Below are 15,319 nucleotides of genomic sequence, written 5' to 3'. Positions count from 1 at the left end.
AGTTTTGGGCCCATCATCGTAGAAAAGATGTGCTGGCATTGGAGAAGGTCCAGAGGAGGTTCACAAGGATGATTCCAGGAATGAAAGGGTTATCATACGAGGAACGTTATATGGCTCTGGGTCTGTACTCATTGGAATTCAGAAGGATCGGGGGGGATCTCATTGCAACCTTTTGAATGTTGAGAGACCTAGACAGAGTAGATGTGGAAAGGATATTTCCCATTGGAGGAGAGTCTAGGACAAGAGGGCACAGTCTCAGGATAGAGTGGCATCCTTTCAAAACAAAGATGCAGAGAAATTTCTTTAGCCAAAGGGTGGTGAAATTGTGGAACTTGTTACCACATGCAGCTGTAGAGGCCAGGTGATTGGGTGTATTTAAGGCAAAGATTGATAGGTTCTTGATTGAAAGTGGCATCAAAGGTTACAGGGCAAAAGCCGGGAACTGGGGTTGAGGCGGAGAAAAAGGATCAGCCATGATTGAATGATGGAGCAGACTCAATGGGTCAGATGGCCTAATTCTGCTCCTATGCCTTATGGTCTTAAGGGACTGAACTGTGTGGGGGTGGGGTGAATAAAACAAAACTGAGGTATGCAGATATAGGTTCAATTCTTATTATGTTAAGATTTCTCACTGCAGATCTTTCTTCATCTCTTCTATAAGTACTGTAACTCGATATGATCATAATATTCTAGCAACCAATTATGACTCACATGCACCACAACACCCTGACCGCTCTCTGTTTTGACCCTCCCAAATCCTTGATCTATACGACATCAATAATAAAATAATTAACAAAGAAAATGATTTGTACATCTTAAATCTATAAAACCTCTTCTATTGCTCCCAAGGAATTGCATTTCATGCTCAATAGAACTTAGCAATGTTATGTGCTGATGCCATAACTAACTAACTGAACATGTTGAGAATGCATTTTTAAATTGAGGCACAGGTAACAGAAGTGGAGAGATTATCACGAATCTTTATAAACTGAGTAAGCTTGGCTGTTCCCCTTGGAGTAAGGAAGATTTGATAGAGGTATAAAAGATAATAACAGATATAGAAAAGGACATTCAGGCTAGACTGGGGAGCAACTGTTCCTGTGAATAGATGGTTTAAAAGACCAAGAAATAGAGATTCAAACTGAAGAAAGAACTTATTTTATATAGTGTGTACCTGTTATCTGAAGAAGAAACAAAGTCAACCGGAGCTTTCAGGAGACAAAATCTAAAGATGTAGGGAATCTGAAATCTGTAATGCAAGGAGGCTACAGGGGCACTTTGGCAAGTTTAGTGTGAGGGTATTAACATGGTAGTTGGGCTACAATGTGGAAAAATCTGAGATACTACTGAGAAAATATAAATGAAATGTTGATTTTCTTTAATTGTAAGAAAATTGAAAATGTTGATGATGAAAGGGACTTGGTCATCTCTAGTAATTATAAATATCTTTGTTTTACCCATTTCTATGGGGAAAAGTTCATTACTCTGTCTAAACCCATTTAATATTTCCTCCTTTTGTTTGAGTATATTCCTGGAGGGCAGTAGGAACTTAAAAGTCCAATAATTTGTTTATTCCCAATGTTAGAACATTTATGTTTCTGGTATAAATAAAGAGGAATAATTGTGTATTGAAACACGTTAATACATTTCATCAGCCATGGCCTGAGGATGCTTTGGAACGAGTTGCTAATACCTTTCTAGAAGAGTTGGATCTGACAGATTTTGAACGTACAGAAATCGTTCCTATTTGTAAATTCTTCCACACGTCTGTTATAAAACTTTCACAAAGGTAAGTCAGCATTATTCTGCTTCCATATAATCTATGTACGATGTTTTATAGATTTGAGAATGCTTCATATTTAACATATTTATATTAATAAACGTTGAATGATATAATGGAAAGTTGCAAATCAAAATTATTGTATTCTAACTCGTTCTGTATTTCATTTAAATACATAATTAGTTACTCAGTTAATTGGTAGTTTGTCTTTTTTATACCTATTTAACCATTTCGTTTAAACTTTTGCTAATTGGGGCAGCTGCCTAATTGGGCCAGAATGTACTGGCTCCAATGTGTTCCAATTAACCGGAATCCACTGTGTATCAAATCCTGGGGGATCATCACATTGAGGATGAAGAGAAGGTGTCTTTCTCTTGAAACTAGAATTAGATGTGTTGCCTATTTCACACAACAATGAGGAGATTCTCTTTTTCCCACCGAGGATCATGAGTCTTTGGAAATCCCTTCTCAAAGAGTGGGAGAAGCAGTGTCTTTTAATAATTTTAAGGCAGAGACAGATCAATTCTTGACAAACAAGAGAGTGAAAAGTAACTAGATGCAGAGTTAAAGTTATTTATTAGATCAGCTATGATTATATTGAATGGTGGAGCAGATTTAAGGGGCTGATTGGCTACTCCTGCCCCTAACACAAATGTTCATATGTCATACGTTATTTCACAGTATAGTGCGATCTAATCAATGCAAACTAAACTCTACAGCTTTTAGACCTGGTTTTAACATTCTGTAAAGAGTAATTGACGTAATTCCCTATGCATGATGGGAAGCAATATTTATTTGTTTGTTTGATTTAGGTTTCTTCAGGAGCTAAACCGTCACAATTATGTCACTCCCACATCCTACCTGGAACTAATTGCTGCCTTCCGTCAGCTCATAACAAGTAAACGTGATGCAGTGATAAAAGCAAAGAAGAGGTACACAAATGGATTGGATAAACTGGCTTTTGCCGAGTCACAGGTAAGTCAACAATCCATAAATAAATAACAACAAATCTTTGATCCTTTATGGCTGTTACTTGAATTTGAGATAATATGCTCTTTTTAAAATTCTCTCTTCCATCTGCTATTTTAACAAATATACAAACTTCCATCTATTTAATACTAATACTGAGAAGCTTTACTCAAATAATCAGGGCACACTGTCTACAGAAAAAGGAACAGAGTTTCTGCCAACAGTTCAAGGACCTGGAGTTCCAGTTTTTATTTCACATTTACGGCATTTTCAGTTCCTTTTCAGAATAACATTTGTAAGTGATTAATTGCAAGTTGTAAGTACTGTATGTAATAGATGGCAATTTGGAAGTATAACTAAAACAAAAATCTGAATTAGATTGTTAGTCTATACTGCAGGAAACTTCATTTAGACCAATACTATTTCAGTAAGCACAGTATGAGTAAATACCCATTTGTTACATTGTGAAAATATTAGTTGAAGTGGTCTTCATCAAGTGAGTCAGGATTTAATTGTCCAATCCTAATTGCTCTTGAGAAGGTAGTGGTAAGCCTTCAACTTGACTTGCTGCACCCCTTGGGACGTGAGCATACCCTCAATACTGTTATAAAAGGAACTTCAGGATTTAAACCAGTAAAGATGAAGGATCTGTGATGTATTTCCAAGTTAAGATGGTGTACAACTTGGAGGGCAACTTCCAGCTGGCGACGTTTTCATACTTGTCCTTCCAGCGGTTGGAGGTTGTGGGTTTGGAAGGTACTGCCTAAGGAGTCTTGATAAGTTGCTGCAGTGCACCCTGTAGATAGTGCAAACTTCTGCCTGTTACTGTGTGCCAGAGCCGAACTTACTGAATAGTTATGGATGGGGGAGAGGGGAGGGCGGGGTACCTATTAAGCAGGCTGCTGCGCCCTTTATGGTGATGCATACCTTGAGTGTTGTTCAAGCTGAAGTCATTCAGGCAAGTGGGGAGAGTTCCATAACACTTCTGACCGGAGCGTTGTAGATGATGGACAAACCTTTTGCAGAAAGGCTTGAGTTACTCACTACAGGAATGAATGAATGAATGAATGAATAATCTTTATTGTCGTTATACATAGATACAATGAAACTCTGTTTGGCTTCCTCTCAGGCAATCAAACAAAGCGGTAGATAAAACAAGATAGTAATAGAAAAACAGTATTAAATAGATAAGTGGCATAAAATAAGTTGCAGCAGCACCAGAATATCACAGTAATGCACGGTGCCGTTAGTGCAAGTATTTGAATTTTTGTGTGTGCATGTGCGTGCTCACAGTTTCAGTCATTTTCTGTGGGAGTGGTGTGATGGAGGCCACAGCTCTGGGGTAGAAGCTGTTCCTCAGTCTATTAGTTTTGGTTTTTAGTGTCCTGAGCCTTTTGCTGGACAGCAGCAGGTCAAACAGGGAGTGGCTGGGGTGTGTGGTGTCTCTGGTTATGCTGATTGCTTTCCTCCTGAGTCTGCTGGAATAGATGGTGTCCAGTCCTGGAAGCTCCATCCTGACAGTTCGCTGGGCCGCCTTCACCACGCGATGCAGGTCTTGTCGCTCAGCGGCTGTGCAGCTGGTATACCGTACTGTGGTGCTGTTGGTCAGGATGGTTTGAATTGTGCTTCTGTAGAAGTTAAGCAACAGCTTTTGTGGGAGGTTGGCCTGTTTCAGCTTTCTGAGGAAGAGGAGTCTTTGTTGTGTCTTTTTTACAAGCAGCGAGATGTTGGTGGTCCATGTCAGCGAGGTGTTGGTGGTCCACGTCAGCGAGGTGTTGGTGGTCCACGTCAGCGAGGTGATGGTGGTCCACGTCAGCAAGGTGTTGGTGGTCCACGTCAGCGAGGTGTTGGTGGTCCACGTCAGCGAGGTGTTGGTGGTCCATGTCAGCTGTTTTGACAACATAACTCCAAGGAACTTTAGGTTTTCCACACTTTCCACTACCTCTCTATGTATCTGGAGCGGGGTGTGTACTCTAGGATTCCTAGCCTCTGCCCTACACTTGTAGCCACATTGTGTGTACAGCTACTCGGGTTCATCTTTTGGTCAGTAGTAATTCCCAGGATATTGATGGTGGGGGATTAGGTGATAGTATTGCCACTGAGTGTCATGCAGTCATAGCTGGAGTTTCTTATGTTAGAGATTACCATTGCCTGGCATTTGTGTGGCATGAGTGTTCCCTGCTATATATCGGGCCAGTCAATCCTGGATCTTGTCCTGGTTCTGCTGCATTTGATAATGAACTGCTTCATTATTCAAGGTTCACAATTGTTGAATGTCACTTCCAGTTCACAGGTGAAAAAGGAGAACAAAATAATTGTTACTCCAGATCCGATACAACAAATAAAAGTACAATAAGATAAAGATCACAATAATAAAATACACAATAAATATAAATACATATACGTTGTATAGGAAGTGATGCTAGGCACAGAAGTGTCTGTACATGAGGTGACTCTGACAGGAAATGATAAAGTAGTGGTGGTGGGGTGGGTCAATGGGTGGAGGCCTTACTGCTTGAGAAACTATTTTTCAGTCTGGTGCTCCTGGCATGGATGCCTGTCAGCTTCCTGACTGTCTGAGGTCTACCGGAGGAGTTGCTGAACTTGTGTGAAATCAACAGTGACTATCCCTATTCAATGACCTTACAGTTGGAGCAAGGCCATTGATGAAACAGTGAATGGTGGTTGAGCTTAACAACTGAGAGTAACAAGTACATTTGGTTCCCTGACAGCAGGATTTGTTGGAACACATGTTGGAAGACACGGGGTATTTACTTTCCAATATCTTACTCAAACCCCACTTGTTTTGCATAGTGAGCAGTCATAGGCCTTTCAGTATCTGAAAATATCACAGCAGATCCTGACTTTCAAATGAGAACATGGAGAACCATGTAGCATCCACAAAACTCAAAAATAGTTACTTCCCCAAGCAGTATGGTGGTCCTGCCATGGGTGTCACAGAAATGTAGTGGTTGGTGTAACACTGTTACAGCTCATGGTGTCAGAGCTCAGAGTCCAAATCCGGCACTGCCTGTAAGAAGTTTGTACATCTTTCCTGATAGCACACAGCTTTCCTCCCACGTTCCAAAGGTGTACTGGTTAGTAGGTTAATTGATCAATGCAAATCACCCCGTGATTTATCTTGGGTTAAGTAGGTGTGTTGCTGGACAGTGCGATTCATTGGGCCAGAAGGGCCTGTTCCACTCTATATTTCTAAATAAAATAAAAACAAATTTTCCAGTAGAAGTCACTGAAAATGGTCGGCTGTATTCCCCACCTTACACAGGAAAACAGAAGCTAATTGAGCGCTTATTGAGATTAGCCAACTCACTACAAAGCAGGAATTGAACTTGGTGTCAAACTAGCAAGTCATGCACAAAAAGTGTAATTTGTATGCACTGAATAATGAGCAGTTGGAGAGAATAAAATGCTCAGCACCTTAGCGATGGGGATAATTTACTTCTATATTAACATAGAGACATTATTAAGGAAAATGCTTTTACTGACATTGAACTTGAATAGATATTTAGTTGCTGTGTACTTAAGTTAAATTAAGCATTTGATGTCATGCTTCTGTAGGTGGGTGAGATGAAAAAAGAACTGGTTGAACTGCAGCCAAAACTGGAAACAGCAAAAATAGAAAATGCTCATATGATGAAGGTAAGGCCAACGTGGAAACTGGCTTTCAGCAGTGCAATAATCAGATGTTCCCCTGAACTACCTCCTGTTTGAGGCAGGTTTTACTTTGCCAGGTGATGACTTGGGGTGGATCTACTGCCTCAAATTGTGACCCACAAGCAATGACCAATTTCTTCAAACCTGTCTCTAGTTCAAGCCTTCACTGTAACTATTCTGATAGAAGTGCCAGTAAAATATCTGTCAAACTAGATACTTTTTTTGGGGAAGGCTTATCAAGGCAATGTTAATTTCCTGCATAACAATCAGTTATATTCAAGATTCTTCAAATGTTTTATATAGATTGCTCAGTAGAAAATAAAGCATTGTATGAAGAACCAATTTCCAAATATTTCCTGTATTACCGTATCTGTAATGATGAACTACAGTTTGTCAGCCATTGTCTTCTCGACTTTTAAGACAACAAGCGAGAGTTCGGTTTTAAAGCAAGACAATAATGATTTTTTTTTACTGAACCACCAAGATGATTATTTTAAAATTTTACCTTTCATGTTTTTGTATTGTAGTTTTAGTAGATAAATATTATCATATTAGTTGTTCTGTCTGTCAATTCAGTTTACATAGCACAGAGAAATAATTGAAAATTTAGTTATTCTTCTGATGATATTGCAAATAATAGTCTGACTTTTAAATACTGAATGGCAAATGGCATCCCAAGGCTTTGTGGTTTATTTCTCAAGGTGATTGAGGTAGAATCTGCAGAAGTGGAAGCAAAGAGTAAAGTTGTGAAAGTAGATGAAGAAGCAGCTACTGAGAAAGCAGCTGAAGCCCAGGCTTTGAAGAATGAATGTGAGAGTGAACTGGCAGAGGCTATTCCAGCTCTGGAGGCTGCACTTTCTGCCTTGGATACTTTGAAGGTAAATCTCAGAATTTTCATTGATTCAGATACATTTTTGACAGACCAATGCTAAAAATGAGCCTTTTCCTACTTTAAACCCTAACAATAAAAATAACCAGAGAAGCTGTGTTCAGAAGAGTTGTGAAGTTTCATAGGCACAACGAGCATTAACTCCAACTGAAAGCAAAGAGTCAAGCTCACTCAAGTATTAAGTAGAATGCTTCTTTTGCCAAATGTTGTAAAAGTCTCCTATCTTTTCCTACAATCACATGAACTACTGGCTGCCATTGAAGTTTGTAGCATTGATGTAATTAAGGACATCTTCACCATCACTGATTTTGCACACCTGTTGCTTGCTTGCATCTTAGAAATATGGCCTGAACAAAGCTGCCTCCTATTTTTGCTTGCCAACTCATTGCCACTGGCATTTGCGCATGCATCCTTGAATGTTAGGTCTACCTACTTCAGCTGAATTCTCTCAACAATTCCCAGTGATACTGAGGTCCCTCAAGGTCTTCACTATGTTCTCAAGTGATGCTGTGGCAGTAACCTGTGGAAGCAGAAGGCTCACCAGACTTGCATTTTTTAAAATTCCTGTCATCAGCAACAAGATCCCATTTCTTTCCTGATGCACCACTGTTCTCCTCAATTTTTAGTCTTTTCCTGAGGCCCTAAAAAAAATTGTCTTACTTGAAGATCATGTCAAACGTAGTCTATGAGGAGGTAACATGTGAATTTGCTTTTACTTCTCAACGGGCTAACCTGCCGCTGTGGTCCAGGTGAGGAGACGCCAGAGGCGGTGTAGTGTTGGTCCGTGCTCAGTTGGGGCTGGCCTCTCCCATCAGTGCTGCCCTCTATTGTTGGATCAGTAGAAGGACAAGCTGATTTGCTGGGAACTGTTCCACCAATTTGCGGGACATGTCCCTCGGGGTCTTAGACTATACGTATGGCTTTTTTTTCATGACCATGCCTTTTTTTGCTCGCTATTTTGAATGTGCTGTGTATGTTTTGCACCCTGGCCCCAGAGGAACGCTGTTTCGTTTGGATGTATGGTCGAAGGACAATTAAACTTGATTTGATTTGATCTTCCAAACATGTATGCACATTAATTTCCTACCATTCTTACCGGACGTGTTCCTCCTTGGGAACATTTTTCTCAGGATTCATTATGCCAGATCTCTATCACCTATTAATATCAGGTCCCTAGCTCAATGCCAAACTGGCTTCAATAATGTTGTTGTGTATAATACTACTTAGATGAAGCAGAGTTAACATGCAAATATCCTTATTTGAAACTGGCCACTCTTAAACTAAATAGTGGTGTCCTGTAGAACAATGTATCAAATTACACTCAGGTGGATGAGCAATCAACAATTAAGCATGACTTTGTGCAGGGGAGGGCATGTCTTACTAAACTGATTGAAGTTTTTGAGGGTGCATGAGAGGTTCACCAGGTCATGTCCTGGATTAGAAATTATTAGCTATAAGGAAAGACTGGACACACTTGCATTGATTTCTCTGGAGCGTTGGAGGCTTGGTGGGGTGTGGGGGGGGGGTAACTGATAGAAGTATAGAGTATTATGACAGGCAGAGATAGGTTAGATGGTCAGACTTTTTTTTTTATCCCCCTAGGGTGGAAATGTTGAGGGGCGGGTGGAAGTTAAAGGAGATTTACTAGGCAAGTTTCTTACACAGAAAATAGTCGGTGCCTGGAATATGCTGCAAGGTGAGGTAGTAGAACGGATGCAATAGTTACATTGAAGAGGCATTTAATGTTTTAATGAATTGATCTATATGAATGGTATACAAGACAAGGTTTTCACTGTACCTCTGCAGATGGTGTAATAATAACCCATTTATCAATGTAGGCAGACACATGAATAGGCAGAGATTCATGGTAGAAGTAATGAATATTACAGACATATTACTTGGAATGATTAAACCTAAATCTCACATATTGTATTGCATTAATAATGATTTTTTTTGCTTTAATCGACTATCTTTACTTTCTATTTTAGCCATCTGACATCACAATTGTTAAGTCGATGAAGAATCCACCACAAGGTGTCAAACTAGTGATGGCTGCTATTTGTGTCATGAAACTCATAAAACCAGAAAAAATAAATGATCCTTCTGGAAGCGGGGAAAAGGTAAAATCTAAACTAATAAAGCATTCATGTCCAAACCTCTACAAGTGTTCAGTCTCATGCATTTTACTTGATACATTTCCATAAAACACATAGACTTTTGATGATACAGTAATGAATTGAATAATGGATATTTAGAATCAATACAGCTGCCTTCATTGGAAAGGAAGGGAAACTCTCCCTTCATTGCTCTACTGCTATCGGGGGCTGGACTGGATTGGCTAAGCTGTTAGATAATTGCCAATTCAAAGTTCCTTTGGGGACATGACTTGATTAGAACTATTGGTTCCAGGCGTTTTAGCAAATGGCCATACTCAACTCCTCCAACACAAAATCCTCATGTTCTCCTCTTCTACAGCTGCTTTTATTGGATGTTTTTCCCCAGTAGAGGCCAGAGATCTGGGATGGCAATGGAAGAGGATCGTTGTCTGTGGCTTGTGGCCATTTTGCACATTATTTTGGAATGCGTTTTGGAAGAATAGCAAATCGAATTATTATCTAAAAAGTTTACATCCCTACTTAAATCTAATGCCATTTTAATTGTCAGTAGCTGATGAATAATGGGTGAATCTTGGTCTATCAATTATTAAAATGTTTTCATTTGGCTTTTTTTTCCAAGGTTTTAGATTTTTGGGGGCCCAGTAAGAAGTTATTGGGTGACATGAATTTCCTAAGAGACTTGAAGGAGTATGACAAAGATAATATACCCGTAAGTATATGCTATGCAATTTTTGACATTAAATGAAAATTGCTTATATTTGAAGGTCAGTATCCTATACCCCAGTAGGAGTAATGGGCTTAAATGACTATATGTCATCAATAAATAAATCTAGAAGTGCAATTCTAATACAATTTGCAATCTGCAATACAAAATCACTGTGGATCCTAATTAAATTTTCATGCTTCTTTACTTTTTGTATCATAACTCAAAAATCCACCAATAAAAAGAGAAAAAAAATTAATCAAAGACATCTCAGATTGAAAACCCCTCCGTTCATTCATAATCCAATAGCAATTCCAAGGGAATGTTAGTCTTTAGTGACAGTTCGAATGATTGTTGGAAAGATGGAGAATAAGGATGTAATGACAGACTAAATTTGAGTGTTATCCTGTTTCTTTTTGGTCAGGTAGCTGTCATGCAAAAGATACGCACAGAATACCTCACCAATCCTGACTTTGATCCACAGAAAGTGGTTAAAGCATCATCTGCCGCAGAAGGATTGTGTAAATGGATTCTTGCCATGGAGGTATATGACCGAGTTGCAAAGGTACTGTATCCATATTTTGCATGAAAGCAATATTAACATGACCACCTTTTGCAAATTTATAATGTAAGAGTAAATATCTTTGCATAGATTTAGAAAATACCCATTTATGCTAAACTGCTTTTTTGTATATTAAGTGGATAATTCCAAAATGCAATTTCTCAAAATCTTCAAAATAGAGTTCTATTAATGTAGCTCACGAAACTCTTTGCACTGACTTTGATACATAGCGTTGCACTGTAACCTACTTTTTCAACCAGATAATAGAACAGTCTGTCAAGTACTCCTTTCCTCTCTTGGTGGAAGTTTAAATACATTACTCCATGTATTGTATTATTCTACACTTGAGGAAATGTAAATGTTGCTGATGATATTGTAAATAAATATGAGAATGATTTGCAACATTATCATTCCAGGTTGTTGCTCCAAAGAAGGCTCGTTTAAATGAAGCACAAAGATCCTTGGCTCAGACCATGGAAGTTCTGAACCAGAAGCGAGCCGAGCTTAAGGAAGTTGAAGATCGTCTTGCTGATTTAAAAAAGACATTTCAGGAAAAAACTGAAGAAAAGGCACAGCTGGAGTTCCAAGTGGACCTGTGTGCTAAAAAATTGGAGAGAGCAACAAAACTCATTGGAGGACTTGGGGGAGAAAAGTCAAGGTTAGCTGCTGAAAGAGGCAGATTCCTTCCAGTGTTTTTCCTTAAATTGATAGTGAAATAATTTTAGGATCAGTTGCTAATTATCTTCACAATGTTTCAAACATTGAGAAAAACAATACTCAGATTTCAGCAGCTAAGCCGTGTATCACTTGTGTCCAAAAACGTTTCTATTTTGTGAATATCTGTTGAAAATTGGCATCCCCCCAATCTTGATCATGTTTCACGGGACATACAGTGTAGAAGGAGGCCACCTGCCCATTGACTCTGTGCTGTCTCTGAAGCAATCCTAACAACCAATTCCTTCACTTATTTCCATGTTCTGCATTCTGTCCAAGAACTCCACCCTGTTTTCCCTTCCACCCAATTTACACCAGAGACAATTCACAGTAGCCATTTGATCTACTAAGCGGCCTATCTTTGGAATATCAAGTCGTCAAGTCACTTTTTATTGTCATTTCCACCATAAGTGCTGGTACAGTACATAATAAAAATGAGACAACGTTTTTTCAGGACCATGGTGTTACATGACACAGTACAAAAACTAAACTGAACTACATAAAAAAAAACACTAGAATACAGACCTACCCAGGACTGCATAAAGTGCACAAAACAGTGCAGGCATTACAATAAATAATATGCAGGACAATAGGGCAGTAAGGTGTCAGTCCAGGCTCTGGGTATTGAGGAGTCTGATAGCTTGGGGGAAGAAACTGTTACATAGTCTGGTCATGAGAACCCGAATGCTTTGATGCCTTTTCCCAGACGGCAGGGGGGAGAAGAGTTTGTATGAGGGATGCGTGTGGTCCTTCATAATGTGGTTTGCTTTGCGGATGCAGCGTGTAGTGTAAATGTCCGTAATGGCGGGAAGAGAGACCCCGATGATCTTCTCAGCTGACCTCAATATCCGCTGCAAGGTCTTGCAATCTGAGATGCTGCGACTTCCGAACCAGGCAATGATACAGCTGATCAGGATGCTCTCAATATAACCCCTGTACAATGTGATGAGGATGGGGGGGGGGGGGGGGGGGGTAGGAGATGGACTTCCCTCAGCCTTTGCAAAAAGTAGAGACGCTGCTGGGCTTTCTTTGCTATGGAGGTGGTGTTGAGGGACCAGGTGAGATTCTCCGCCAGGTGAACACCAAGAAATTTGGTGCTCTTAACGATCTCTACCGAGGAGCTGTCGATGTTTAGTGGGCAGTGGTCGCTCCGTACCCTCCTGACAACAACCATCTCTTTTGTTTTGTTCACATTCAGAGACAGGTTGTCAGCTCTGCACCAGTCCATTAGCCACTGCACCTCCTCTCTGTAAGCTGACTTGCTGATGAGACCCACCACGGTCGTGTCTTCGGTGAACTTGATGATGTAGTTCGAGCTGTGTGTTGCAGCACAGTCGTGGATCAGCAGAGTGAACGGCAGTGCTCAGTGTGATGGTGTTGGAGATGCTGCTCCCGAGAATATGAGAGTAAACTGGGGCAGCCAAGCCAAACCCGGAGTGATAGTTTGCAGACTCCACTCAGACAGCACTCCAACATCAGGATGGAGCAGAGCTACAGCTGAAATTTCCCTTAGTAAGGCAATAGGAGATCCGATTCTAACAAGAACATGGAACATTACAGCATTGTGAATGGACAATTTTTAAATTGATAATGAAATGATTGTTAGTAGTTCCTGCATCAGTGTATAACCCACTGCCTTCAAAACACATTATCACTAACCCTCCCCACCTGCATCTTAGTTTTCACATTTCTGGGCTTTTGGTAGAGATAGAAAAAAAATGAGAAGACCTGGGATAGACAATGTGTGTCATAGAACACTGCAGCCCCGAAACAGGACCCTTGGCCCATCTAGACCGTTCTGATCTATTAATCTACCTAACCCCATTGACCTGCACCTACTACATATTACCCTATACCCTCCCATTGATGTGTCTATCCAAATTTTTCTTAAATGTTGCATTTAAACTCACACCCACCACTTGTGCAGGCAGCTTGTTCCACACTCACACCATCCTCTGAATGAAGCGGTTTCACCTCATGTTCCCCTTAAACCTTTCACCTTTCATTCTTAACCCTTGACCTCTAGTTCTATCTCACCCAAATGAAAAAGCCTGCTTATATTTACCTTATCTGTACCCCTCATAATTTTGTATACCTCTATCAAATGCCCCCTCATTCTCCTACACTCTAGGGAATAAAGTCCTATTTTTATTCAACTTTTCCTATACTCAGATCCTCAAGTCCGTGTCTAGAAAAATAACAAATGTTGGTTCATGTGTATTTGTTGTTTGAAATTTGCAAAGATGGAAAAAATCCATATTAAGATTGATTCACTACATTTGAATATCTTGAAATAAAACAAATCTCATTCCAATTCCTGCTTATTTTAGTCAGAAATATTGAGTCAACAGCAGTAAAGTGGAGTTTTGTTTCTTTCACAAACGTCTTCCACTTCAAATATTTTGCTTTTGATTCTAGTATCTAAGTATCTAAGCTCACATTGATAGAAATTACAATTTTCATGAACCGTTTCTGAAATGCTACCATGTTGGTCTGCAGGTGGTCAAAGGCTGCAGATGATTTACAGCTCATCTACGATAACTTGACTGGAGACATATTAGTTTCAGCAGGAGTAATTGCTTATCTTGGAGCTTTCACTGCAGCTTTTCGTCACGAATGCATTGTCGACTGGACCAATATTTGCAAGGTATACAGACCTCCAGGTTTTCTCAGACCATGTGCTGCAATATGCAAGTAGTTTATAGATTTTGCCAACAATAAATGGAAATGGCGTTGCACCGCACCACAACACCGACAGATGTATTGTCCACAATAAAGGGAGTTTAACCAACATTCATCTGAATGTACTGAATCTGGGAGGGATTTCACCCTTAAATGAGGTGGGAAAGATTAAAATCTCCTCTCTACCCTAGCCTTGATAAATGAAAAAGGAAAAATGCTCAAACAATTAAAGCTGCCTATTCCTCTGGATTGAAAAAATGATAGCTGCAGAGGTGATCCATGAATTGCTTTTGAAATTCCATTCGTTTTGATAATTTCCCTGTGGATTGGAGAGTAGGCAATGCTACTATAAAGGAAAGATGTGGATAATGGACTATTGCAAAGATTAGTGCTTAAACCTCAGCTGTTTACAATGCATATCAAAAGCTTGGATGAGGGAGCTATGTGAAATATTCAAAGCTAAGGGAAAATAAATATACAAAGGAAATATGAGCATAAAATGTGCCCGTAGAAGGAAAAGGGTGGGTTGATTGATGGAATAACAAAGTGACAGGTGTAGTATAAACCAGGAAAATATGTAATTACTTCTTTTGGTTATAATATGCTGGGATAACAATTAGTGTAGTAAATGTGGCCACTATTTCATGAGGATTGAATATGGACATTAGTCTGCAATTGAGTTTAATTTTGGCAAGATTATGTTTGGAATATTGTGTACAATTTTGAAGTCAGTACTTGAAGATGAATGGTCTTGCCCTAGTGGGGGAGCAGTGAAAATTCTCGACACTCATTTGTAAATGAGAAAGCTATCTGATCATACAAGATTAAATAGAACAGGCCATGTTGTATGATATTTGGGGAAAATAGAGATGATGTCATTTTCATCTATAAAATGTTTGCGAGGGGATGAATAGGTTGGACAGTGACGCATGTTCCCCCAGGCTGCAAGGTCTATGAATCATAGATTTATGAGAACAAACAATTTAGGACTGCGATGAAGGGGAATTTCCTCCCCCCAGAGGTTTGCAAGTCTTTGGAATTTTCTACTGTGGAGATCTTAAGTTTTGTGGGACAAGGAAATAAGTGGTTAAGAGAACTTTGCAGGATATTTCAGGCAACAGGGGTCAGCTTGATCTTGGTAAAAAAATGGATTAAGAATAATGTCACATATTTGGGCTTCTTACTCAAAGTTCAAAGTAAATTTATTATCGAAGTACATACATGTCAC

The 15,319-nt window shown here is 39.6% G+C and overlaps 1 protein-coding gene across 1 annotated transcript in view; it reads left to right on the top strand.

Annotated features, from left to right (window-relative positions):
• Positions 1-15,319, top strand: part of dnah12 (dynein, axonemal, heavy chain 12) — a 157,907-nt gene that overhangs the window by 110,655 nt on the left and 31,933 nt on the right. Inside the window, exons 46-54 of the mRNA XM_059944187.1 lie at positions 1,656-1,789; positions 2,593-2,755; positions 6,329-6,409; positions 7,126-7,302; positions 9,302-9,433; positions 10,050-10,139; positions 10,558-10,698; positions 11,112-11,353; positions 13,909-14,056. Of these exons, the coding sequence (XP_059800170.1) occupies positions 1,656-1,789; positions 2,593-2,755; positions 6,329-6,409; positions 7,126-7,302; positions 9,302-9,433; positions 10,050-10,139; positions 10,558-10,698; positions 11,112-11,353; positions 13,909-14,056 (1,308 nt within the window). The remainder of the gene's footprint in view (positions 1-1,655; positions 1,790-2,592; positions 2,756-6,328; positions 6,410-7,125; positions 7,303-9,301; positions 9,434-10,049; positions 10,140-10,557; positions 10,699-11,111; positions 11,354-13,908; positions 14,057-15,319) is intronic.

This window comes from Hypanus sabinus, chromosome 19, assembly GCF_030144855.1.
Source record: "Hypanus sabinus isolate sHypSab1 chromosome 19, sHypSab1.hap1, whole genome shotgun sequence".
Classification (NCBI taxonomy): domain Eukaryota; kingdom Metazoa; phylum Chordata; class Chondrichthyes; order Myliobatiformes; family Dasyatidae; genus Hypanus; species Hypanus sabinus.
This window is presented reverse-complemented; position numbering and strand designations above follow the sequence as displayed.